Source organism: Penicillium daleae, assembly GCF_028827525.1.
Source record: "Penicillium daleae strain IBT 16125 chromosome Unknown utg000001l_segment0_segment0, whole genome shotgun sequence".
Lineage (NCBI taxonomy): Eukaryota > Fungi > Ascomycota > Eurotiomycetes > Eurotiales > Aspergillaceae > Penicillium > Penicillium daleae.
Genome location: NW_026623149.1, coordinates 2,979,865 through 3,004,808, shown reverse-complemented (window position 1 = coordinate 3,004,808; position 24,944 = coordinate 2,979,865). Strand labels below are relative to the sequence as shown.

The window sequence follows — 24,944 nt, the reverse complement described above, 5'->3', positions numbered from 1 at the left end:
AGATCCTTGCAGGCATAGAGAACTAGAGTAGAGGAACCCCCAGAGGGTGCTTTTGGATTAAGACTAAACACTAGAAAGCTAAGCTCTACTGACATTATGCGGGTGTATGGTAGGGTCGGGTAACCTCCGGGCTATCTGTGCAGGCGTTTGGTAGGCGTTTGGCGAGGGACCATAACATTTGTGTATAGTCACCTTAGGGCCCGCTATGGCCGTGATAAGCACCTCTCAAAGAGAACTTACTTCACTGAACCATGACCATCATAAGAGATGCTGATCTAGGGCCGGAACGGCGATAATGGGTAACAACTTCTGGTGCTATTATTGCTGTCATTAGTACGGCTATGTCCAGCGCTGCACGTGGTGGTGAAAGCTATTTCTGAATCAGTAATAAACGAACATTACAGTAATCGTCTGTCTCGAATTTTACAGTTCGGTATTGGAACATTATCTAAGATACTGGAGTAGCCATAACTACTAGTTAACTTGCAATTCATGCGGGAGGCCACTCATGCGGGAAGCCACTCATGCGGGAGGCCACTCATGCGGGAGGCCATTCATGCGGGAGGCCATTCATGTGGGTGGGCATTCGTGCGAGAATAATAAGCGAAACAGTCAAAGTTCTTCCACTTAGTGGCCCTTTGGTGTAAAGCAACATTTTTTGCTTCTGGGTGGCATCCCGAATAGAGACTAGCTCTCTATTGATCTTGTTGATCGAAGCTAACGAGCCTATAATCAGAGCCCTTCCAACACAGCTCTGTATTATACTCACCGCAATTTACATCTTAATAGACCAGGGATTATTAGAACCAGTGACTCACTATAAGAGCAAGTCATTGGAACCATATTGAGGAAATATTTCTGGAGAGCATATTTCCAAAATGTCTTCATCTATGTGTCATGAGAACCGAATTGGTATGTCTCTGAGGAAGCATACTGTCTCTTGCTGTCACCAACTTCTTGGTCAATATCAGAGAAAATTCTAATGATTTCAAGATCAAAATTTGACATATCATTTAAGTTTGCTGAAACTTGACAAATCAAATAGCCCTTCTCGCCCCCATTTTGACAAGCGCAGTGCTCAATCAACCTGCACTCGCTCCATTGCAATATGGGCTTCTGGGGGGTGTAAAGGAAATTGAGACACCTCATCAAGTTGGCACAGAAATCAAACACCCGAAAGACAATCCCCGGTTGTTTTTCAATGTCTCATCACCCTCTAGTGTGTTTATCTGCGGATCTCAGGGTTCTGGAAAGAGTCACACACTGTCCTGTCTACTTGAAGGATGTTTGATCCCATCCAGAGCTGGGAGGCTTTTGAATCCACTCACAGCTGTTGTCTTTCATTACGATACATTTATCTGTGATAATGGGGGTTCACCCTGTGAAGCTGCATTTCTGGCGTCTCATCCAAACATCAAGGTCAGAGTCCTCTGTGCTCCAACCAATCTCCGGACTATACAGGTAAAGTGAGCATACTGCCTACCTTTTACATTGCTCATAATACCATAGGGAACCTATTCAAGATTCAACATCAAAGTGGAGCCTTTACAGATAGACCAGTCCGATCTAAACACTAAACGTATGCTGGATCTTATGGCAGTCGATCGAGATAATGGTGCAGTTCCATTATACTTGCATACGGTACAGCGAATATTGCGAGAAATGCGGCTGTTGCAGCAAAGTGCAGGATCTCAATTTGACTATCAAGATTTCAAGAGCCGAGTTCTTTGTTCAGGGCTTCTGCCGGGTCAACTTGAGCCTTTGAAGCAGAGGCTGGATACCCTCGAGAGCTTCATGGCACCCCAACAAGCAGGCGCAAGCTACCAAATGAAAGGGAAGACTAAGAAAAAGAACGCAGGCTCCAGCTGGATCCCAAAGGTAATTTCCTTCAGCACTTTCCCAGTTTCCTCAAAGGCTCATCATAAATCAGGCCTCACAATTGACGATCGTTGACCTTTCCTGTCCGTGCATCTCACCCGACACGGCCTGCAGCCTCTTCAACGTCTGTTTTGGAATTTTTATGGAGCAGGAAACCAAGATTGGTAGGATTGTAGCGCTTGATGAGGCTCATAAGGTGCGATTTACAACTGAGATCGTAATTATATTGACATTAATTGGCTTTCAGTACATGAAGGATTCTGTCGAAGCACAAGGGTTCACAGATACTCTCCTCTCAACGGTTCGATTACAACGTCACCTTGGCGCCCGCATCTTGATCTCGACGCAAGAGCCAACAATCTCCAGTGACCTTCTCAGTCTGTGCTCCGTCGCTATTGTCCATCGATTCTCGTCGCCTGCATGGGCACGCACACTGCAAGCTCATGTGGCTGCGGCAGCCTTGAGTCTGCAGTCAACAAAGGAGAACCAGGCAAATTATGAGCAGGGAGCGCTTGGGATTCCCACAAAGCTATCCATCTTCCACCGAATTGTACACCTTCAAGTGGGTGAGGCCTTGCTCTTTTCACCCAGTGCCGTGGTCAGCGTTACGCCTAAGCAAGCTGATTCGCCGGGCATGATCAGGCTAGGTTCGGGCTATGTGGCAATCAAGATAAGGGACAGGCTTACAGAGGATGGTGGAAAAAGCGTTCTATCCTCTAGATACGGTAGAAAGTTCTCATTCAGATGGTGGACCAGGTTCTTGTCTTTGCCTTTTGAACGCGTATACAATGTCGTAGGGATTTAGTACAGGGATAAAATTTTTCTAGAACACCAGTTACGAAAGTCGCAATGATAGACTTGTTATGCAATATCACCAAAGAATTCAAACCGATGGTCCTCTTGGATGAGAGATGGATTCATAGAGAAGCGTATAACTTACTAGGATACTGGTAATCGCCCACCACCATCATCAGTCTCCGAGAACTGAGATATGGTCAAGGATCTTTTTCTTGACTTTAAATGGGAATATTTTGCTTGATTTTGCAATCCATTTGGTCATCGAGGATAAAGGCTTAAGCAGAGCGTTCCGCAAGGGTCTCCGCTCAAATTCCGAACAGGGAACGCAAGCCACAAGGTCTGCCATGGAAGATTTAGCATACAGAGCGTTTGTATGCAATTCTCGCTTGGTGGTTGTCATAGACTAGATCGAAAACGTCGCAGCGATTGCATATGCTCTTGCCGAGTGGAACGCCACCGAAGTGAGATATGACTAGCTGAAGTTCGCCGCACAATCAAATTATAGATCTCGAAGTTTGGCAGACAGGGGATATATAAGGAGTGGATCTCCTTGCATATGTGGACAAGATTTGTTCAGCGGTTTGGGTCCTGTTGAGGTATTTTGCTACTATGCATTCCATGGAACATGCTCCATAGCCATCTTGAAATTCCCTTCAACCAATACAAGTGGCCACAAAGGCACAGTTTGGTCGTGTTCGCATGGTACTTCAGTGCGAAGCTGGAGTTGGACCAATTTTCCGTTGCCCGCACATGTTCCGAACTGGACAGCGTACCTCAGGGCATTCTCTCCTGTCCGATTTGCAGACAAAAGTCAACATTCTTATAACCGAGCAAAAATAGGTACGTCGGTAGGAAGATGGGTTTTCGGAGGTGCTGTCCAGATCGGCTGGGTTTTATGTTAGGATCCCTACCTCCCGAATCCACCTATCCTTCTGCATTCCGATAATGGAACAGAGAGGGATATTGCAATCGCCAGGAAAGAAGAAGGAAGCCAGCAGCCCTGCCACTGGTAGAATGCCATCACACCTGGATGGATACTGGACCCGGTCTGAAGCTTGCCATCCTGGGTGCCAGGCTCCAGTGGGTCGGTATCCATGTATCCTTACGCCGTGAGCACCACGTCCGGGCTCGTTTCATCCCGTGGTTCGGCGGCCAATCGCGCTGACTGCCAACCGCATCCCAGCCCCAAGGGCAGACAAAAAGCATGTCAACGCTGGCCACTTTGAAATATGCCTTCTATGCAGAGTGGAGGTCTTCGAGGATCCCACTCTCAAAGACGGGCCAAACCCCGGCCGCAGTGAGTGGAATTTTTCTGTCCAGGCTTCAGTGATATGTCAGGAATGGAGGGGCTGAGTGGTCTTGCGATTAGCAAGGTGTCGGGAAAGCTCGTGGCAGAAGGATTGGAGACAGAAGTGTTTCAAAGGAGTCGGACGAGCAATGCAGAGTGGAAAAACTAACCCAAGCGACAGCAACAGCTATCAACCACCACACACCGAGTTGCGATTTTCTGACTGCTCGGCGTGAGGGCTCACCGTTGATCTTTAATCCCAACCACAGGATGTCAATCGCTCGTGCCGCAAATAACAGGAGAGCACCATGTTGTACGCGCTCTGGAGAGATCCATGCTTCCCCTCTATCAACCTCTAGGCCTTTCGGTCTGATACGAACGTCTCGCAAACTTGTTCAACTCCCAGCTAACATCAGCTAGAAACTCCTCTGCATTAACAGGTGCCATGTATTGATCATATTGGACGATAAAAGGTTCGTCCACAGAGCACGATCTTTTACGTTTGCGTGAATCAAAGCCAAGTGCTTCAACTTCGCGCAGTTTCCAGTCGTCCGTCTTTGTCCTTGCAGAGAAAGGATAGCTATCGTCGTCTGAAAATGAATCATCTGGTGACTCAGAGTGGTGCTGCTCTTCCCAAAACTGTCCATCTTGAGCCCGCTTAGGTGGATCACCGGAAATATTTTGACCAGCCTGACTGTCTGGGTTCCTTGACACTGAAGTTGACTCCAACATATTTATACTTGATAGTTTGGTCAGCTTGCTTCGTGGATCGAGTGGTGTATCCTTGCCAGATGTCGTTGCACTCTCCGACCATGGCATTGGCTCTACAAAAGCCATCTTGGCAGCCATGTTCTCAATACAGGACATCTCGTAGTGATGCCGCAGGGCAGCCCGATCTACAGACCTAGGCACTTTGGCGACAGCCCCATGATACCCAAGAAGGACATCATACGGCATGAAAACTCGTATCTGCAGGGTCTTGGGGTGTATGGAAAATAGCCGGGCATCGAAAAGTTCATGGAGGTGGCTTAAGAGAAGAATCCCATTAGTCGGATCCCATGTATTTTCCCAGGCCTGCATCAAGCGACGGTTACTGGACATTGCGCTCTGAGGTTGTACTTCGCCGGGAACCGCTTCCGGGTCGGGATATAAATGGTAATGCTGCTGTGGCACAATATGGCATGCGTGTAATGCAGGGCCGATCGTCGGATTGGCGTACCATGACCGCCCCATGCCCGAGACCGCACACTGGCGAGCTGATGCGAGACATGAATCTCGGAATCTGGCAATGACGCGTTTGGCGCGTTCGGCCTGGATGTTTTCTTGGGGAGGCGTAACCATGTCGGGGAGATCGTCTTCTTCGACCGAAGGCTGGCCGCTCTCCGAGTCCTTACTCGGGGATACAGAACCAGACGTTGAACGTTTCGAGGGTGATCGAGAGCCTTTCCGTACCCGTGCGGTCTTTCGAAGAGGGTATGCCGCGAATCGTGGGTCAGCAGAGGGCTTCTTCGGCGGTAGGTAGCGTGGTTCTACGCGACGGACTGGTTTGGAGATGTGCTTTGCACAGCCAGCTATGGGTATGGTTAGCGATAAGCCGTCACGCACATAGTGCAGCGCGTGTACCAACCGATGAAATGAGCGTCCACTGGGTGGTCAGTCGACAGGGTGCACCCCCGGTGGATAAACACACGGTACTGAATTACCGGCCGATCGTCTGGCATCTGCGATGTCCCTTGTGAAAGGGCTGGGACTGGGCGATCAAGATTCTTGCTATGTACAAATGTCGGGATAGGAGGGTGATCGTCGGATATGTTTATCAAGCCTACCACGCCGAAAGCGACGTCATCCCAGATATCCGCAGAGCCGGTACAGCTGATAGAGTTCCATTCGTCGTGCGGGATCTCGAAACACAGTCGCATCTCATCCACGATGTCGCGGAAAGTAATAAATGAATTTTGGTCGGGTTGAAACGTGCCAGCAAACAGGATGTCCCCGCGCGTCGCCAGGAGCTCGATGTTCCAGCCGAGCGTACGCATCGTCGGCGTCACAGCTGAACTGGACATCCTGGGTAAATGGACAAGACCAAGAGCGTAAGGGCCGGATTTGAAGGATTCGAAAGGCACTGTAATATTAGCAGTCTCAAAATAACGATATTGTGTCGCTGCTTAGTGGGCGACGGATTAGTGTTGATCCGAAATGGTTCACTATTCTTATTGGCTGCCCGCACCGATGTCCCGGCTTATGATGGTTGGCCCAACAACTGAAACTTCGCATGTGGACGCGAATGGACATCACGCCACTCACGGCGCGAGGCAGCACTTGTGCACGTGATCGGAGGTCGCAAAATGTCGAACACAGACAGGGCATAGTACCGCTAGACTAAAAATGCTCCATGGGCGACGTTCTTAGTCATACGGGCTGTTTCTTGTTCCGACACACCCCCTCAGGATACAGCGAATGTCATGTGGTTGTGTGCTGTTTTTTCATATGAGGTGGATCCTGAATGCTTGGAACTCTAGCCCCTATCCATGATCTTTCTCTGCTAGGTCATTGGCCATCATATTTTTGTGAGCGGTGAGATCCTTTACACCCTCATCGGAATTTTTCTTATGGCTTAGAGAAAACACCTCAAAAGACCTGTCCTCGGCTGGGTTCGTACCCGTGACCTTCTAGCAAGCATAGCGCGAAACGACAGTCGGGCTCATAACTGTCGAACACAGACAGGGCATAGTACCGCTAGACTAAAAATGCTCCATGGGCGACATTCTTAGTCATACGGGCTGTTTCTTGTTCCGACACAAAACCGCAGGCGGTTCGAATCACTCGGATGAGGGGAAAAGCAACTTCTTAAGTATACAAAGAGACCATGCCAACGCACAAATCGAGACGGGTATAGAGTGTTCCAGGTACTTGGGAATTAATTCCAATAATACGGCTCCGTTCTTGATCTGCACCAGCCTCATATCACAATATCACAACAGGTAGGAACCTGCCCATCTGTTAGCATCTCCGAACGCGTCTGTCTGCTCTCCCACCAGCACTGACAGTATGCTGGAGCGGATGTCCAATTCTCTCGCCTTCAACGTTGTTTCCCTACATGTGCTGGCTTAAAATGTCCTCCCTAAGGGCACTTTTACTTTTGATATACGATATACTTACCTGTGTGAAAACACCGACCCAGAGCCGAACGCGTCATGGTGATCACCAGACTCCACTATGAATTACAATTCATACCCGTCAACATTCATTTACTACCCCCTATCACTGTCAATCCTTCGAATGCATATGCAGTAAGCCCGGTGGCTCACACCCAGCCATAGAAATGTGGACATATGGCAGCTGCCCAGAATCAGCCGACCCCAAATCCCTTCGATCGCTACTTGGGAGGGACAGGTGGAGCCAGCACAACAATGCCGATGTCTGAATACCTTTTATAATGGGATACGGGTGACTTAGGTGGGATGTAGCCTGCTAGAGGCAACCGGCAAGGTGTGAACCTGTGACGGCAACTTATGGTCGGTCAAGTATATAGGGGCGCACCATCGCCCGCTTTCTTTCTGATTTCTTCCCTGGTGCGCGGACATCTCACAGCACTTTTGGGACCAGGTAGCTATTTTCACCTTCCTCTTCGTCTAATGATGAAGGGAGAGCAGCGGACATAAGCTAGGATCGGACCTTTTTCGAGATGGCGGACGAACTGTACTTGCCTAATGAGAAGCGCTGTTGTAGTAAAAAGGCTCTGAAAATCGAGTACGTCGGAAAAACGAAGCAGAATGGGAACGCGGGCCGTGGTTACTACCGGTGTGGCCGCTACAAGCGGTTTCGCTGGAATGATTCTCGGGGGATACATGAGGAAAATCCTCGCTGTCGCTGTGGGCTTCTTAGCCGCTTGTATGCTGAAAAGGCGTATATTGACGGCGAGAGATATTGGGGATATTGGAAACTGTTTTACAGGTGCCAGGACTCATTTTGCCGCAAGGTTAGAAGGGGTTTGATCTGAGAATGGGGTCGAGGCCTGCCGCTGAGGATGATGTTCTGCAGGTTTGGACGGCAATACTCATTATGCAAGAATTGGAGACCATGAATTGAGGTAACGAGACTGGACAAATTAAATTGTGGCGATATTCGTACACGGCAGATGATAGGCGCCCTAGAAGCATTTTGCGCTTTCTTGGTCTTAATTGATGGGGACATATGAACTGTGGATTCAAGCCTGTTAGTCTTCCTCTTCGTAGAGAAGCTTGACTAGAGACTCGATCGCTTGTCAACCAGATACTATACAAGCCTGGCGGCGCAGGTTGGACTTGGCTATACATGTGGACTCTGGGGTCAAGAGAACCCTACTACCGCCATAGTCTCTTCGGAAACGGCCGACCATTTCACGCTTTTTTGTCCCGGCCAGCTGCAACGACCTGTCCCGCCATTACAGCCAATATCTATGCCCATGTGCTTCCCACCCATGTGCTGTTTAATATATGTAGGTATCATTATCATTGGTCAAACCTTGCGTCGTGTAGTTAGCTATCAAAGATAGATTTTGAACCTGAGCTAGCTATTGTAAGACTTATTAGACGTTCAAGTACCGAGACTACTTTGGAGAATCCATTTACTACGATTTACCCGCCCGAGGGGGACATGGTAAGTGGTTTTGTGCAGTACAACAGACATTTTCGGGTCATTTCCTTAGTACAATTTGACCAGGAAGATAGATCAACATCTGGCAATCAACATCTGGCAAGGCACTGCTAGGGTATAGTATCAGAAGATTTACAGCCGACAGTATCGGATACTTAAGGGACACATATCCTACTGTCAACGCGCGAACGCTCGAGGGAGAAATTTTATATTCGTTGTCGGAAAGTAATGCACTTTGACTTGTCATTGACGATCTAGTGTTGAAAATCTGCTTCAGAACTCATGTATTCACCAAGGATGAATAAAGATCTGTGGCGCATTAGGTGCTATTTTCAACAATGTAGATACCAAGGTTTCATGCAAGACGTATGCGTGATGGTTGCTGCAAGATAACATACCTGTACATAAATTTCTACCAAGCACGAGCTTGAGGATACTTGATTATTCCTCTCTCTCTGGCTTTGTAATTCAATTCTCAAGCTAGGCTCGTTCTTATCTAGTAAACCAACTCGTTATATGTGAACCTTCCAACATCCATACGTTGGACCAATCAGATGCCTTATTCTGATTGAGAAAATTAAAAAGCTTTGTCTTGTGACTTTCCCCGATCATCAACCTTGTAATGATAAACAGTAAAATAGACAGAATCAGGAAACTTCTTGACCCGTCACTCTAACACAAGCTAACCTGATCCCGACAGCGCTATACGAACAAGCAACAAAGCGATCATGTCCTTTGCCAGAGACTATTCAGGCTACGTAACGCGCATTTAGGGCTTTTCATTTTAAAAAGTGTTGATGGGGTGACGTTCTTCTCGCCTCGATACTGATGCCTTGAGCGTCTCAAAAGACGGGTTTACTCTTTGGTCTCCTCCATATTTAGCCGCTTCAGATTCGAAACCAAGCTTTCAACCGTATCTCCTTCGTTTTCCATCTTGACCAAGGCCGATGCCGGATTTAACCTGAGGCTCTTTGCCTTCCATCCGCCGTGTAACCCTTTTCTAATCTCCCTTCGCCATATATCAGCGTATGCATCGTTCCAGTCTTCAATGAAATCTTTAGCCTCGCGCTCGGTATTGAAACGCTGGTGACAAGCGTCCTTATATCCGCTGGTTGACTTCTCTACTGCCCTACTTCGCGTTATTAACTCCCTAATTTGCTTTAGCATGATGCGTACCTCCAATCTCTAAAAACGCCGATAGTTCGGCCATTTGCCACAGCATAGTAATAATTTCCTCGAGGTTGCAGCGTAGCTGCGTCGCTTGCCTCACATTTGAGAGCTTCGTCAAATTCTTCAAATCCTTTTCGTCTCATTGAACTTCGCGCATCTTCGAGGCTCTTGAAATCTTCATGTTCTGCGCCATCGAAACCTGTCACCCTAGGATGTACATGTCCCCTTAGCGAATCAGTAATTAGCGAACATATCACTCGTGCTAGAACTAAGTCTTGTTTACCAGGAAGAATATATGGCTGGTCTGTCAACACGCCCCTTATATATGACGTAAAGTTTTCCTTCATGATGATCTGGTGGACCCATTGCTAGTATGAAGCATCAAACAGAATGATGGATGTACTGTAGGTTGTCACGAAAGCTTGGGATGCAAAATAAAATGGAAATTGTGAGTACCGGCGGGGGTTTTACTTCGCTGCAAGAAAAATCTTTGAGCGCGTACCGCTGCCCTTGGAGGGGGCTTGACGTGTCTCTGCATAAATGGGCAACTTCCGCACATGACTTTGGGAGGTGACGAGGAAATGGAGGAGTACTGTAAAATACACCCGAAATAGTTTAGTTTCATTTGTGTCGTGACATCTTTCTTTACGCTCGGGGATTCCCGACATTCCGAGAATTGGGACTTTTGACACCCTCCCCCTCATGTTAAGCAAGGACACCCTGTTTAACGTAATCCCTATGAAGCGCTGAAAAAGTAAAGCATGACAATTGAAAGGGGAGGAGAGGGCGGTTTTATTGAGGTGTTGCAGATTTCAAGAAGCCCTAGCGGTCTCTTGAACAATCAAATAATTCAAGTGTTCAATATCCTAACAACAGAGCATTCAAGTAGCTCTACATCCGGTTTCCCACCACATTGATGCAGGTCAAATATTCACTCCTGATATAGTGCAGTAAGAGCACAGGACTGATAATGACGTTTTCCCCTCAATCTTCAAGAATTACCGACATGAGGTCTGTGCTGTCCCTATCGAAACCAACATCCTTCCGAACTCCAGCTCCCAGTCCACAAGCCCTCTGCGTTTCGCGACTGAACATTAATCTTTCTCAAATTATGTGTAGTAATATTCAACTAGGGACTTGAATTCCCTACTCGCCCCGACCTGGACGGCGTCAGTATATACCCATAGACCAGCTGCAGTTATCACGAGAATGTCCCGTAGGATGCTTCGCATGAGGGTTGGCCTACTGTTTTAACATGGAGATCCTGCACATCTCGGGCGAATCCTTCAGACTGATCTCGAAAAGCATTCACTTCCCTTCTCCAGGAGACCCACTTGGCAAGAATAGCGTCAAGTCGTCACCTGTCAAACATGATCGGGTTTTCCACCGCAGAGTCAATTCTATTCTTTTCGATCTTTTTATCCTTTGAAGCACAACTTACCCTTTAGCTCTTTGTATGATCAAGTTAAACCTGATCTGTCTGGGCCATTTTTGGGTCCTCAAGGCTTTGGAGCCACGATCGCATCCTTGATCTGACTGATTCAATCTCCAACCAGCTGTCCCTAACAACTTCATCATCGGACTGTGGGGGAATATTGGAAAGATTTGGTCAAGGGAGCGAAGGGTTTGTTTTAAAAAGACAATGCGCTCATCAGGACTCGGGCTATAGCCGAGGTTTTTGAATGATCGTTCGCTGTTATCTATGCAGGCTTCGGCGGCTCTCGCTTGGGATAGCATTTTGAGCCCGATCCGAAGTGTATTTATGTCTTCGTCCGAAGGTCGCGAAGCAGGGAGAGGCATTATCTTCCGACGAGTCATGTCGATGGTCGATATGAAGGACAAAAGGTTGTGCGATCAGTTGCCCGATGTAACCAAAGGGCGATTTTAAGAAAAGTGAGTTTTGGCAAAATGACCGCCCTTGGGCCAACTGTTTATATGGAGTGGGACCTAACCCTGGAGTGTTTCCTCTAAGCCTCGAGAGCGGTGTTGCGCGAACGATCTACCAATGACCATCGGTTTACAAGGATTTGCCGCCTAACAACCTCCAGTTTGAAAACTTATTCACGTGTGAAGAAGCGGGGAACTACGTAACAGAGAAGTCAGGATCCAATCATTTAGCGCCGGCACCTGACCCCGCCCATGACCATAAATGTCTACGGAAAGAGGTTGTAAATATTACCATATTTTACGGACCCTCCCGTACATTTGCAAGAGGTCAGTTATTTGCTACCTTCAAGAATACTGAAAATAACCCGGGAAAACCGATCAAGTATTTTCTTTTTATTGCCGCAGGGGCAATACATGATTTCCTAAAAGATCTACCGGTGATCAAAGCCGCAATTGCAGATCTGACACCGTAAGCCGGGCCTATTCCTATTAAAGTCGAGGTTCCGAGCGAGACGATGCTAGGGCTGATAAGATAGCATCAAATTAGGCAATTGGAATGAGCCAGAGCTCCATGGTGGTGAATTCGACCATTCGCCATGTTCTTGGCCTATTTGAGGATGAATTGTCACCCAATATTGAGGTTCGGACGCCCTGGCATATACATTGGCTCCGACCACAGTCTACTTTATCCCCGCATCTTGCGTGTAATGACATCCTTATATTCCGCGTCATATTGCACCAGCGCCGATGGGCCCTCTCGCTCAAACGTCTCCCAGTCAATCACAAAATTGACGAAGAAGACTGCCGGTTCGGTCTCGCTGGCGTTGGCACTAATCCGATGGTGACAGCCTGGCGCCTCGTACCAGGAACCACCTTGGTCAATCACTTTCATCGGATCGTTGTTCATTTTGTTCAAGAGAGAGCCATAGATGACATAGGCGAAGACCGAGGCGCCTCCGTGGCGGTGAGGAGGTGTGGCACCGTTCGGAGGATATTCGACGAGCATGCCGGCGATGGTTGTTGCGGGACAGTTGACCAGTTGATACTGACAGGTAATGGTGGTCTTTGCCATAGGGCATCTAGTGAGGTTATGCGGTGAGTTATCTGGTCTGGTTGGATGCGCGGTCTTTGGACGACCTACTCCGGGTTGTAGACTGGCTCTTGCATTGTGACAGGACGAAGGTGATGGGCTTGGTTGGTTTGGTGGGTTATGAGCGAAGGATAGTTCGAAGATGTAGGGCGCCCATATATGTGTAATGTCTTCGGACCTCAAACTATTCAACATTTACTCTCAGCGAGGATGATTGTATTGCGAGTAAGGGCGCTGCTGATAGGCTAACCGGGTATCCGACATTTCTCGGAAAATACTACTTCTTCCCGGCGGCCGTGATCTGCGAACATCGGCCTCCTAGATTAGACACTGTTGGGGCGTCATAGTTGTCTTAAGCCGTTGCTTCCGTTGAAGTCGATGACCGACAACAGCTCCCTGGATTATAAAAGTCTCTTTCTGCAGGAAGAAGAGCGGCGCAAGCAGCCCGAAGCACAACGGCATTGTTATTGGCGTATTAATTTTCTCTCTGAGGAGTACTTAGATCGGGTTGAATTGATAGCAGCTATTGCCAGTAGCCCCCTTTCTCTTTGGGGGCCCGATGGATATGAATGCACATGTATTTATTGTACGGGAAAGCATCAGATACACGAGCTCCTTTCCGGCATAGATCTGTTAACGGAAAGAGTCAAAGTCCCTAATCACATGATAAGTTACAATGAGTCGCTGAACTGCGAAGTCCAGAGAATGCTCCATCGTCGACCCACATCCCGTCTCCCCCCACTCCTGTTCCAGATAATGCATGGAATCAAATTATAGGACGGTATCAACAGAGTCAATCTCAGCCGCAACGAGATTGTGTCGAGACCGCACGGCACGTCTCCGAGCTCACACCGTGGGTGAAGCGTACCGGCATTTACATCCATCTCCTAGGGCTTGAGCTCAAAGAACTCGGTCCAAGCTACTATCTCCCTCGGGAGCATGAAGAGCCGTCGTTATTCCTGATCTGTGAGAGTATCGGACGGGTTCTAGAGAAAACGATGACGGTCCTTGTGCACGACCAGAAAGTAGAGGCCCGATGCCTCAGCCGGCGCAATGCACGACTGCTCAATACTTTTACGCGGAGGGAGACCTCCCAGGATCCCATCACCGAACTACAGAACCAGCAGTCTCGTCGGAAATATATCGATACCTAGCAGAGGCTGATCTGCTACTGGGACCGCGTCGTCGAGCAGGGCCATCTCCGGGACACGCTGTTGCAGCCAAGTAGCCGACAGCTCGAAGCATGGTGCGAGGTGACGGAGGCAGCGAGCGAACTCACCAGTCGAACAGATCCCGATCGCGACGAGGTGGACATCGAGGCTTTCCATGACCGGCTCGATCGGGCTGTTCTCAAGTTTAGCCTGGCTAATATCCAACACTCCGTGCGCCATCGCAAGTTCGATTTTGTCCTTGTGTCGTATGCTGCCGTGCGGTCCTGGAGCCATAAGCAAGGCGCGTGGATGCTCATCGGGAACTATACATCGATTCTATCGCAATTAGTCTACGACTGTCAGATGGTGGTGCTTGCCCAGGTATTAGCAGAGACCAGGGATGACCGGGATGCGGACATTGGTGCTATGATCGTCGAAATTCGGGATCAGTGGTTGTTAAATGACACGGAAGGCCCCGTCGTTGAATTTCCGGATTGGCCAGACCGAAGTTCCACCGGCACAATTCCGCTGGCATGCCGATGGAGAGACACTGGTGTGGTTGGATGTGATCTTCCACCTATCAGACCTTCATCGGATCATCTTTGAAGGGATTGCGGAAGCTCGGCGGATTTTTGACCAAGAGCTATGCCTGAGTGGCCGGTCTAGCCCTGCGTGTGATATTCCTGGTCTGGACCTCGGACTCCTAGTCGATAACTGGGATGCTACCGCGCCGGGTCGGTCATTCCTGACTGACTCACGGAACGCATCCTATTTCGACCCCCTTAAGGACTGGCTGGTCTCTCGGGTAGGCAAGACCCAGGCGTTGTTCCACACGCTCTGGTCGCAGACGGCAGCGGGTACGTGGGAGGTATGCGCAGACGCCGTGCAACAGTATGAGGATGCGGTGCAGCGGTTCCTGCGCGCGCTTATGGTCCCGTTTTTCCTTTGGTCTGGCCAGCAGGGACGTCGTACGGAGTTTATTGCGCTCCGGTGGAGAAATACTACCTGGATCACGCGGGACCTATTTCTCCTTGACGGGCAGATGCTATTTATCCTCAGTTACCACAAGACCCGAAACCAAAATAATGCATCTCGATGGCCGGTTCGTTTCCTTCTCCCGCAGGTCGCTAAGCTCGTTACCCAGTACCTCGCTCTCGTTCAGCCATTCCGAACGTTCCTCCAGCACGAGACACTAGGGTCTCGGCGCATCTCTGACTACCTATGGTCCCGGGGCCCTGATCTGTTGGGAGCGGATGGGATGACTCGGGTCATTGTTGATGCAGGGAAACTCACATTGGGGAAGCATATCCATGTCCAGAGCTGGCGACAAATCACGGTGGGTATCGCACGACGGAAGTTCGCGAGGGCCGAGGCGAATCTACTGATCGAGGATGGTGGAGATGACGAGGAGGCAGATCCTGCGCTCGGTAGTATGTCGGACGGGCTCCACTGGCAGGCCGGCCATCCCCCCTATACCGGTAACCGTGTCTATGGAGGAACGGTGAACTTTCGGGCCGGGTTAACGGGCACTGGACTCCAAGAGTTCCGACACGTTAGTCAGCTCTGGCACCGATTCTTGCGCGATCCGGTCCATTTCCAGCCTGCACCAACCCAGCCACATCAGGCAGTCGTACCCCGAACGCCGTGGGTCTGGGGAGAATGGGATCAGACTCCAGGTAGTCGTCCTAGCATCACTCGGAACGAGGCGGCCAGTGGTAGGAGTGTGCCCGGCAGTAGTTCGATTCGAGCATCTATTACTCCGAGTAAGCAACGCCGGGATGAGGAGCTAGAGAGCCCGATTGTACGGCGCATCGCGCGACGGGAGGCGCCTGCTCGGACACGGCGGTGATGGCGTATGGACCAGGCGATGGAGGTGCTCCAGCGGATGTATGGCTGGAATGCCCAGTATCGAAGCAGTGGGCAGCAGCAGGCGATGGAGTATATATTGGCGGGCAGTGGCCAGGTCTTAGCGATCCTGAGGACCAGCGAGGGAAAGAGCTTGCTATATCTCCTCCCCTGTCAGCTTCCTGGTGCCGGAACGACGGTGGTCATCCTCCCCCTTGTGGTGTTAAAGGCTGAGATGCGGCGGCGGTGCGCAGAGGCTGACATCGAGGCGCACGTGTGGGAGGCAGACTCTGACCCAGATCGGCTACATTCCTGTCCACTTATCATAGTTGCGGTTGAGCAGGCGTGAAACATCGATTCCGCGATTTCTTAACTCGGTTACCAATCGCAAATGAACTGGACCGGGTGGTGTTCGACGAGTGTCACCTCGCCATCACGGCGGTGTCGTATCGGACTGCAATAGGGCTCCTGCAAGTGCTCCGGAAATTGGCCGTTCAAATGATATTTCTGACGGGCACAATGCCACCATCTAGGTGCCCGAATTCGAGCAGGCGATGTTATTACGTGGTACGCGGATGGTTCGCAGCCTTACCATGCCGCGGGATATATATTTCCACGTCAGCCATTGCCCTCCGAACCGTGATTTTGTTCGTGATTTTGCTGTCCCTGGAATCCAAGATGTTATCAGAGGTCCTGCGGTTGGTACGCATGCTATTATCTACTGCAGCCTTAAGGATGTGGCGGAGGAGGTTGCCCAGATGATCGATGCTCCGGTGTACCACTCTAAGTCTGGCAGCGTCGAGGAGAAGGCGGAGGTCCTTCTGCAATGGCGAGCTGGAGAACCGTCTTATATCGTGGCTACGTCTGCATTTGGCATGGGTATCGACCATCCGGCGGTCCGGTGGGTAGTGCATGTCGGGGTACCGTGGAGTGGTATCGACTTTGCGCAGGAGGTTGGACGACTTGGACGGGACGGAGGCGGAGGGCAATCGGTCGTTTTAATTCCCGCGCAGTGGAAGGCCACGACAACTGACCGAAATGGACGACCACTGGACGGCGCTGAAGCGGCAATGCAGAGCTACATCGGGGCCAGTGGCTGTCGGGTGTTGGAGCTATCGCGTTTCCTCGATGGTGACGGTAGTCCTTGCACGCGAGAGGCACTAATGTGCGATAGGTGTCGGGATGCTGGTGCGGTCCAGCTACCTGCCAGTCCGTCTAACGGACATGGGCAGAGTTTAGAGGAGACGGACGGGGATGATGACCTAGGAGATTTACAGGCTGGGGCGGAGCTACTTCAGACTCGGATACAGGGGCAGGAACGCGGATTGGCGGACTATATAGCGTCTCTGGAAACGTGGCGCGGAGTATGTATGATCTGCTACCACCTCCCCCGGGCGGGGTCCGGGCAAGCCGGGCATGCACGGCATGGGCTCGCAGGATGCGTGAATCCGGAGCGGTTTTGGTTCTTCGAGGCGAAACGGGAGGCACAGTCCCACGGACAAGGACGTGGGGGGTGGTTCGGACGGTATAGTAGTTGCTACCGGTGTTTTAACCCGCGGGTTTTGTGTGAGCAGGTGGGGGCCGGAGGGTGCGAGTTTGCAGATCTTGTGATGCCTACTTGCTGGGCGATCTTTCAGAACAAGAGCTGGGTTGCGGGGAACCTTGATGAACTCGGCGGCGGACATGTGGCGGAGGACGAGGCCGGGTATATGTTATGGCTTAGAGAAGAATAAGATGTGTTTGGGGAAGCAGGATCGCGGGCGATTACAGTAACGGAGGTTGTATTTCGGCAGATGGCAGGGCAGGAGGGGAAGGAGAGGGCTTTGAGAAAATAGTTAGGTGTATAGAAGGGTGGAATAGAGAACTGGGTGATATGGTTCAAGGTTGGAAGATTGACATAGATATACGGCGAGTGCCGAACGTTGGTTAAGACTGTTGATATCGGAGAGATCCGCTTCTGGAGGCTGTGGGAAGAAGACCTCTCGTAGTACCTCCACCTTCTCCTGCATCTTTTCCGCGACTATTTCATCTCTTCCCTTAAGCGCTGGGATAATGCCACTGCTCACCTGACTCCGGTTACGGGGCCATTTCGCAGTTCTCCAGAGGCCCCGGGGCCCCTGGTTAACTGTGTCTTGAACCTATGAACGAAACCCTTTGCGGAGAGCCTTCGAAACGGATCCTTCCCTTGTCATTCCTCGCCAATCGGTATATTTCCCAGTCTTCTTCTGTGTGCGTGGTGGTGTATTGGCGTCGGAGTCGTCGCCTCGTTTTGACGGCATCACAGCATCCCGTTGTGAAGCCCTATACTGTGTATGCGGACGGACGGGGCCATGGCGTTGACTCTTCGACACCGCGCTGCACGATATCAAGTAAGTGTCCTACTGTGTCGTCGATCTCCCGATGCATTAATCCCGGTCGAGGCACATCCACACCTTTCCGGAAAGGTTCATTTTCACGAATTTGACGAACTTTGCCCTGTCCATCGCTTTCCAGTTGCGTAGTCTAGTCAGTTCCATAGTTAACGTTGCTATGTCGAGTATCGTGCATATCGGTAAGTGATCTGAATCCGCATGGATCCTCTGGTTAACCTCGCACGCTACCATTCTTTCCTCTAGGGTACCCGAAGCGAGGACCAGGTCGATCGTCGTTTGGCATCTTGCCTGGTCGGGGGTGATCGTTCCTGGTTCGAGCCATAGATCCAGACCGGCCGTGTCCATAAGCTCAAGTACATCCTCCGACTTCTCATACTGCACCGCTTCATCCCCTTCCCAGGCCGGATGATGGAGTTAACTATGGATAGTATTGCTGTGCCGTAAGCTCGAGATCTCCGTAGCCCGCCCAGGCTGCCCCCAACCCCCTCCCCTGTTGTAATCTTGCGCCAGCTGGGTCGAGATTCGGACTCAGTTCCCTTTGAAATCGAATCGTCCATTCCGGAGCTCCTAAACCAAATCCGAGGAGTAGAAGTCTAGCTTGTAATAAATTGACAAGTAAATGGTTTGTACCGTGAGAGATTATGCACCTACCACACAAAGTCGAATCTTCCAAGGTCTGGAAGATGGAGAAGTAAATTTGGGTACATACGCCCCTCTATATTATGAGCAAGTAATCCTGCTATTGGTTCCCTTTTCTGCAAAAGCTTGTACTATAAATTACGCAGATAATATAAATCATCTTCTTCCAGCTTGGCCGAGCGGCCTCTTTTGCTAGTGTGGCATACTAAGCCCGAGGGAGTGTACAGGCCACAATACTGTTCAGCTAGCTGCTCCAATAAAGGCCTAGATAACTGGCGGGATTTGAACAACTCCGCCACAGTGATTCATGGGATAACCGTTCCTGCCAAGATTCGGGTTGTGTGTTCGGGTGAAAGATTTCTCGCACTAGGCGAACCTAACCTAGGCTGCGTGACCGGTGGTGATTGTCGTAGGCACGTTTGTGCTGTTGGAGTTCATTCCGTAGTTATTCGCACCAATATGATAGATATTATCGCGGTAGACAAGAATTTGGGGCTATGCTTTTCCCTAGCCTGAGACAAACCCCTTTGTCTACTATTTGATGTTACACCCTACTTATCTCAACCTCGACAGACTTGCTATAACTAATACAAAAAAATATATTATATAATCGAACTGTTCATCCAAGCTTGTGGGTGGCCGGGGCCGTGCCTTTAATGAGATGTACTGGCTAGCCGCAAGAATCCCTGGTTAGGTTTAGAATTCTACTATACTTGTGGGAGGCGTCCTATAGTATTGATTACAATAACCATGAACAACCGAAATCATATCTATTAGATATGATGGCACTAAATATATCAACACACCGCCAGAAACCCCGTAGAAAGAGGTACAAAATGTTGCTTCTCTCGCACTCGACAATCAATCATCAATCCCACTAATCCCAACATACATAAACATGACAGCCATAATCTTATCCTTCCGCCCATGATGTTGCATGATTGGATGACTTTCTTCATCAAACTGTGCAACAATATGTAGTTTATCTCCCTTTCTAATTTCTCCTGCCTCGTAGCAAGCCCCGGCTCCTGACAAATGAACTCCATTGGGAGATGAGTACCCAGGGCGTCCCCCATAAGTTTGTTGAGACTCGCAGACAGGTACTCCATTGATATAGAGAGTCACATTTTGTCCACCATCATGCATATGCCCACGGGCTTCAAGAATAGGCCCGGATACTGTTGAAACCCACACATCTGAAATATAAGTTGTACGGCCAGGTTCGGCGGAAACCTCGCCATCGCCACATGGCGGCCCAATATTGACCCAGATTAACTCAGCATCCCTGTACCTTTTGCCTTCATCGGAAGATGCAGGCACCCATTCATAGGTTACAGTTACCTGAACATCAACTGGGCTTGGTCTCTCATTCATAATTTCAACAGCAGTTACCCATTGGTCGGTAGGGTGTACATAGTAACCCCATTCACCATTAGCATTAAGCCTCCACACTGGTCGCTCATTTCCCGACCCATAGAAGTAGTGACCACTTAGACTTGGGCAAACAAGGTCGGTTTGATTGTTATTAAACTGCATGAGGTGGTGCAGCCAAACGCCAGAATCCATGTGAAGTGAGTTGCTGTTGGTATCTTCAAGTCTCGTTTCCATCATCGTGAGATAGCAATCGTTGCACGGTTTTTCATAGGTGAGTTGTGGTGTATGGGGATACATTTTTCTCGCGCCAACATAGAAAGGTCCATACGTCACATTGGTTCTGGTTGCGCCCGGGGTGATTGGGATAACATTCATTCCATTGTCTTTCCATGAGGTCGAATTGGCAAGGCAGGGCTGTAGTAGTGTCGTAAGTGTTATGGCTCCCGCTGCGAAATACTCCAAGAAATACTTCATTTTCGGGAATAGAAGGCGGCGGGCAACGACCTCAGTGGCTTAAAAGGTATAGAGAATAGGAAGAGTGCAGTTCACAGCGTTAAGTTAGGAAATATCCTAGGGAGGTTTGGGTTCCTCTCATTTTGTGTAGTGACTTCCAGGATACTTATAAGCCTTGAGATCTCTGGCATGACCATTTTCTGGCATAAGAAGTGCCCCTGAATACATAGCCGAGGGCAACCATAAAAAGGTGGTGGGTCTAAGGTTTATTCCAATTTACAGTTAGGGCCAGGAACACGGCCGTAAGGGCAAACTATTTCCCTCTTTCTGGATGATTATTATACCAAATTTGAAGAGCTATACCCAGGTTTCAGACGGAATAACGGACGATTCTAACAGCTTCATTAGAGCCCGGAGTTAATAGGAACTGCCTATAGCTTCGCCCTATTCAAGCATTCATGTGTATTAAAGCTAAAGGCACCTGTTGAGCTAGGAACATCCAATTAAAAGTGAACTTCGCAAGTCCACATTTGGGCCAAAGCTCAATCTCCGAGGTTTAAAATTGTTGTGTTAATATATCTTACAATCTTAAAGAGCGTACTGAGGTACACTGTGGGTGTGTTGGACTTTGCTATTTGAACTTACTAATCATATCACGGCATTTAACACCGTGCTCTTAATATATAAAAATAGCTGAAACAGTGATATATCATCTCATAATTCCAAATAGACGCTTCCAAACCGACGTTTGGGGCTACGGCCGTATGTAGATCAACAGAGTGATAGCTGAAGTAGTGATATCTCATCTCACGCTTCTAAATAGACGTTTGGGACTACGGCCGTATGTAGATCAACAGGGTGATAGCTGAAATAGTGATATCTCGTCTCACGCTTCTAAATAGACGGTTGGGACTACGGCCGTATGTAGATCAACAGAGTGATAGCTGAAATAGTGATATCTCGTCTCACGCTTCTAAATAGACGTTTGGGACTACGGCCGTATGTGGATCAACAGGCTTATTTTTTTCTCCCTCTTTTTAGTTTCCTCCTTATGACTATTCGCGTCAGTAAATTTAATAAGCTGAAAAATGTGCCACTGGGTCAGACTTAAATAGCCCATATTACGTCCCAGTGAACAGCTACTAATTGCCATCTGCGACTTTCATTGTCTATTATCCCTGAAGCAGCTAAAGTCGCGTATCCAATTCACTACTATTCAATTCCTTTCATTCTATTACACGAGCAGCCTTCCCAATCAGCTTCGTTTAGGTCCCTCGTGGTCTATACAACAGAGACTATGAAGATTCTGGATGTTATTGCCTGTTCCGCCTCTATCGCAGCACTACTGCCGGGAGTGGCACTAGGTGCTCCTAAAGATGCAAAACCCCTACACTCCCTGGAATCAGCACAAAACCCAGAATCCAATTGGAAGGAAGAGCCTGTCCCTGGCTGGGCACCAAGTAGCAATGAAGAGGACATCCCTCCTGAAGATGAACCAACATATGTGGAGGTCAGTATGCACAAGTTACCCGTTAAAATTAATATTCGCAGTATATTGACCATCTATCCAATATTTTAGAGGCGTGAGCGTATTATAAATAATGGAGATTCATACTGTGCGGTGATGTAAACTTCTTAAGTTTCTACCTTTAGGGGCCAAGTGAATCATGTTTCGTGGAAGTGAGTTGTATGGATATACATATTTAGACGGAATATTTAAGACTTCGGCTTGGATCACATAATGGAAACGCTGTTTTGCTATATTATATTGCCAGTTTCTGATCAAGCGATTTGAAGTTAAGAGTTTCAACACCTGTTGTAAACGCTGTTTGTTTGATTGCTTAAGAGTTCTCTGGAGGGAATAACAAGTATTATTCAAATTGGGTCACAACGTTCTACGAACGTTGGTCCTGGTAGGTAGTATCGTGCTATCGCTGATGATGATGATAATGATGAATCTTATAACCTGATAGAGCCTAACTAGTACGTAATAGCTATGCAGGTGGTCTCCAAGAATCAGTCTTGTTCTTATCCTTCTTCTTATTCCAATCCGACTTGGTCGCTTCTATCTCCAAACACCTTCTTCTCCTTACCTAGTTAACAGGCCCCTGTCCTGATAAACAGCACCCTCTTACATTGACGGGCTGCCCTAAATACCCTAGCTCCCGCGGTGGGGTCTGCGGTCGCACCCCATCAAAATTAATAGACCAACTTCAACCGCGCCAAGCTTACAGTTTTCTAGACTGGATTGCTCTGAATTCCGTAGCGTCAAAGACCGACCAAAATGGCCAACTGGTGAGTTTATTGGGGCATGGTGTCACTAAAAAGATGACAGGGATTTGGGTTGAAAAATGGCTGGTATTCGCCGATACCAGCGACCCCCATGAGATGCCACAATTCTCGTTCACCGTACATAATAAACTATCGGTATAAGTCGCTAACCCCTCGATGGGTCGCTGGACATGCGTGGGGAAAACTAGCTGCTAGGGATCGTGAACCCACCCATCCCACATTAACAACAGTCTCCTGCACATGCCGGGCATACGACGGGAAGATATTGTGGTTACCCCGTCGTAAATGCTCTACGATCCCCGTGGGCCGCACGGCATACTGGCACTTGCGACATACGATGACCTGATACTTGGGTAACCGGATGAATAACTGGTCGGCGGTTAGGCCTGGCACGACGGGCGGGTGATTGATTGATTGATTGATTGATTGATTGATTGATTGATTGATTGATTCATACTCGGATCTGTCAGGCGGTAACCGGCCCCTTACAAAAAGCACTTCTTCCTCTCGATATCCATAGCTCTCTAGCGGCGTATAAGGTATTCAGGATGGCGCTTAAGGAAGCGGTTTAACCACATGCCGCCGATAGTCGGTGCCGGTACTGGTCGGTTTCTACCGGTCGTATTGCTAGCAGGTTGGCCAGTCGCATCGCTAGTAGGTTGGCCAGTGGCTTCAGCGTAGGCGGCAGCGAGGATAGCATTAGCAGCAGCAGCAATTTCTGGGCGAGAAGGAGGCGCATATATCGAATCAAGGATGTCGATATATCGGCAGAGGGCAGATTCTTGTGCTCCATCAAGCTTCCGACCGCTAGGAGAGCGCTCAGAGCGAGAATGGCGGCCCTTGTAGCGCGCCAGAAGCCGCTGATATGGTAGGTTATGAGAGCGCGCCCACGCTTTGACATTAGGCTTATCCACACTCTCTAATTCGTGGAGAGCGATTTTGATACGATATTCAATAGATTTATAGGATTCGGCCATAGTGGTAAGTAGTAGACACGTGTTGAATGAGAAGGGTGATGCGGGACCGGGAGAGAGGCTGGCGGTATTAGAGAGGGTCTGCGAGGTCAATGGCTACTATTATAAGCGATATAATTAGTATTTTTGAATTGGCGAGTCAACGCCATGGCCCCGTCCGTCCGCATACACAGTATAGGGCTTCACAACGGGATGCTGTGATGCCGTCAAAACGAGGCGACGACTCCGACGCCAATACACCACCACGCACACAGAAGAAGACTGGGAAATATACCGATTGGCGAGGAATGACAAGGGAAGGATCCGTTTCGAAGGCTCTCCGCAAAGGGTTTCGTTCATAGGTTCAAGACACAGTTAACCAGGGGCCCCGGGGCCTCTGGAGAACTGCGAAATGGCCCCGTAACCGGAGTCAGGTGAGCAGTGGCATTATCCCAGCGCTTAAGGGAAGAGATGAAATAGTCGCGGAAAAGATGCAGGAGAAGGTGGAGGTACTACGAGAGGTCTTCTTCCCACAGCCTCCAGAAGCAGATCTCTCCGATATCAACAACGACCGAATCCTTCACGGACAACAACTTCAGTTCCCTCCAGTCACGCAGCAAGAACTGCTCGATGCTATGCGAAGGGCTCCGCCAGACAAAACACCAAAGGAGGACTCATTACCGAACAAGATATAAAGGATCGTGTCCGCCAACGACGATTTCTTTAAAATTGTCACCTCGATCCTCGACTCCTGTATACGAACCGGATACCCCCCCCCCCCCCCCCCTGGAATATATGATATTTAGATGTAATGAATGAAATATCTTAGTTTTCGGTGGGAAAGCCAACTAGAAAAATTCCCCTGCCTTAGTTCCGAAGGAGGAAAGGCCAATAACAATAGGCACACGGGTAACGACGTATAATCATCGTCTCATCGTGCCGTCGTCTTACAATGGTCAACAGGAGTGGGGGTACATAACATAGGACCCATCTTGTCTCTCTGATTCAACCCATCTTTGCTGTTATGCTTGATGACTCTAATCATCAGTGGATCGGCGCACAGAAATTGAAAGCTGAGTCAAAGACTAAAACGCGATTTCCACAAAGCTTCTAGGTCTT

The 24,944-nt window shown here is 49.1% G+C and overlaps 9 protein-coding genes across 9 annotated transcripts; 4 read left to right on the top strand and 5 right to left on the bottom strand.

Annotated features, from left to right (window-relative positions):
* Positions 1-878: 878 nt before the first annotated feature.
* Positions 879-2,683, top strand: N7458_000963 (uncharacterized protein; the record flags this gene model as incomplete). Its single annotated transcript, XM_056904357.1, has 4 exons — positions 879-912; positions 1,046-1,461; positions 1,510-1,878; positions 2,030-2,683. The coding sequence occupies 4 exons, from the start codon at positions 879-881 to the stop codon at positions 2,681-2,683; spliced, it is 1,473 nt and encodes a 490-aa protein (XP_056772124.1).
* Positions 2,684-4,312: 1,629 nt separating this feature from the next.
* N7458_000962 (HNH endonuclease signature motif containing protein) lies at positions 4,313-6,027 on the bottom strand (the record flags this gene model as incomplete). Its single annotated transcript, XM_056904356.1, has 2 exons — positions 4,313-5,535; positions 5,592-6,027. The coding sequence occupies 2 exons, from the start codon at positions 6,025-6,027 to the stop codon at positions 4,313-4,315; spliced, it is 1,659 nt and encodes a 552-aa protein (XP_056772123.1).
* A 3,427-nt stretch (positions 6,028-9,454) lies between these two features.
* N7458_000961 (RNase H1/viroplasmin domain-containing protein) lies at positions 9,455-9,912 on the bottom strand (the record flags this gene model as incomplete). The annotated part of the gene is made up of 2 exons (XM_056904355.1): positions 9,455-9,728; positions 9,776-9,912. 2 exons carry the CDS (start codon positions 9,910-9,912, stop codon positions 9,455-9,457), a joined length of 411 nt encoding a protein of 136 aa, XP_056772122.1.
* Positions 9,913-12,341: 2,429 nt separating this feature from the next.
* On the bottom strand, positions 12,342-12,823 carry N7458_000960 (cupin domain-containing protein; the record flags this gene model as incomplete). Its single annotated transcript, XM_056904354.1, has 2 exons — positions 12,342-12,735; positions 12,798-12,823. The coding sequence occupies 2 exons, from the start codon at positions 12,821-12,823 to the stop codon at positions 12,342-12,344; spliced, it is 420 nt and encodes a 139-aa protein (XP_056772121.1).
* Positions 12,824-13,732: 909 nt separating this feature from the next.
* On the bottom strand, positions 13,733-14,191 carry N7458_000959 (uncharacterized protein; the record flags this gene model as incomplete). The annotated part of the gene is made up of 2 exons (XM_056904353.1): positions 13,733-13,858; positions 13,919-14,191. The coding sequence occupies 2 exons, from the start codon at positions 14,189-14,191 to the stop codon at positions 13,733-13,735; spliced, it is 399 nt and encodes a 132-aa protein (XP_056772120.1).
* Positions 14,192-14,357: 166 nt separating this feature from the next.
* N7458_000958 (ATP-dependent DNA helicase) lies at positions 14,358-15,746 on the top strand (the record flags this gene model as incomplete). Its single annotated transcript, XM_056904352.1, has 1 exon — positions 14,358-15,746. The coding sequence occupies one exon, from the start codon at positions 14,358-14,360 to the stop codon at positions 15,744-15,746; it is 1,389 nt and encodes a 462-aa protein (XP_056772119.1).
* Positions 15,747-16,335: 589 nt separating this feature from the next.
* Positions 16,336-17,475, top strand: N7458_000957 (uncharacterized protein; the record flags this gene model as incomplete). The annotated part of the gene is made up of 1 exon (XM_056904351.1): positions 16,336-17,475. One exon carries the CDS (start codon positions 16,336-16,338, stop codon positions 17,473-17,475), a length of 1,140 nt encoding a protein of 379 aa, XP_056772118.1.
* Positions 17,476-21,877: 4,402 nt separating this feature from the next.
* On the top strand, positions 21,878-22,167 carry N7458_000956 (uncharacterized protein; the record flags this gene model as incomplete). Its single annotated transcript, XM_056904350.1, has 2 exons — positions 21,878-22,094; positions 22,160-22,167. The coding sequence occupies 2 exons, from the start codon at positions 21,878-21,880 to the stop codon at positions 22,165-22,167; spliced, it is 225 nt and encodes a 74-aa protein (XP_056772117.1).
* A 1,229-nt stretch (positions 22,168-23,396) lies between these two features.
* N7458_000955 (uncharacterized protein) lies at positions 23,397-23,849 on the bottom strand (the record flags this gene model as incomplete). Its single annotated transcript, XM_056904349.1, has 1 exon — positions 23,397-23,849. One exon carries the CDS (start codon positions 23,847-23,849, stop codon positions 23,397-23,399), a length of 453 nt encoding a protein of 150 aa, XP_056772116.1.
* Positions 23,850-24,944: the final 1,095 nt, after the last annotated feature.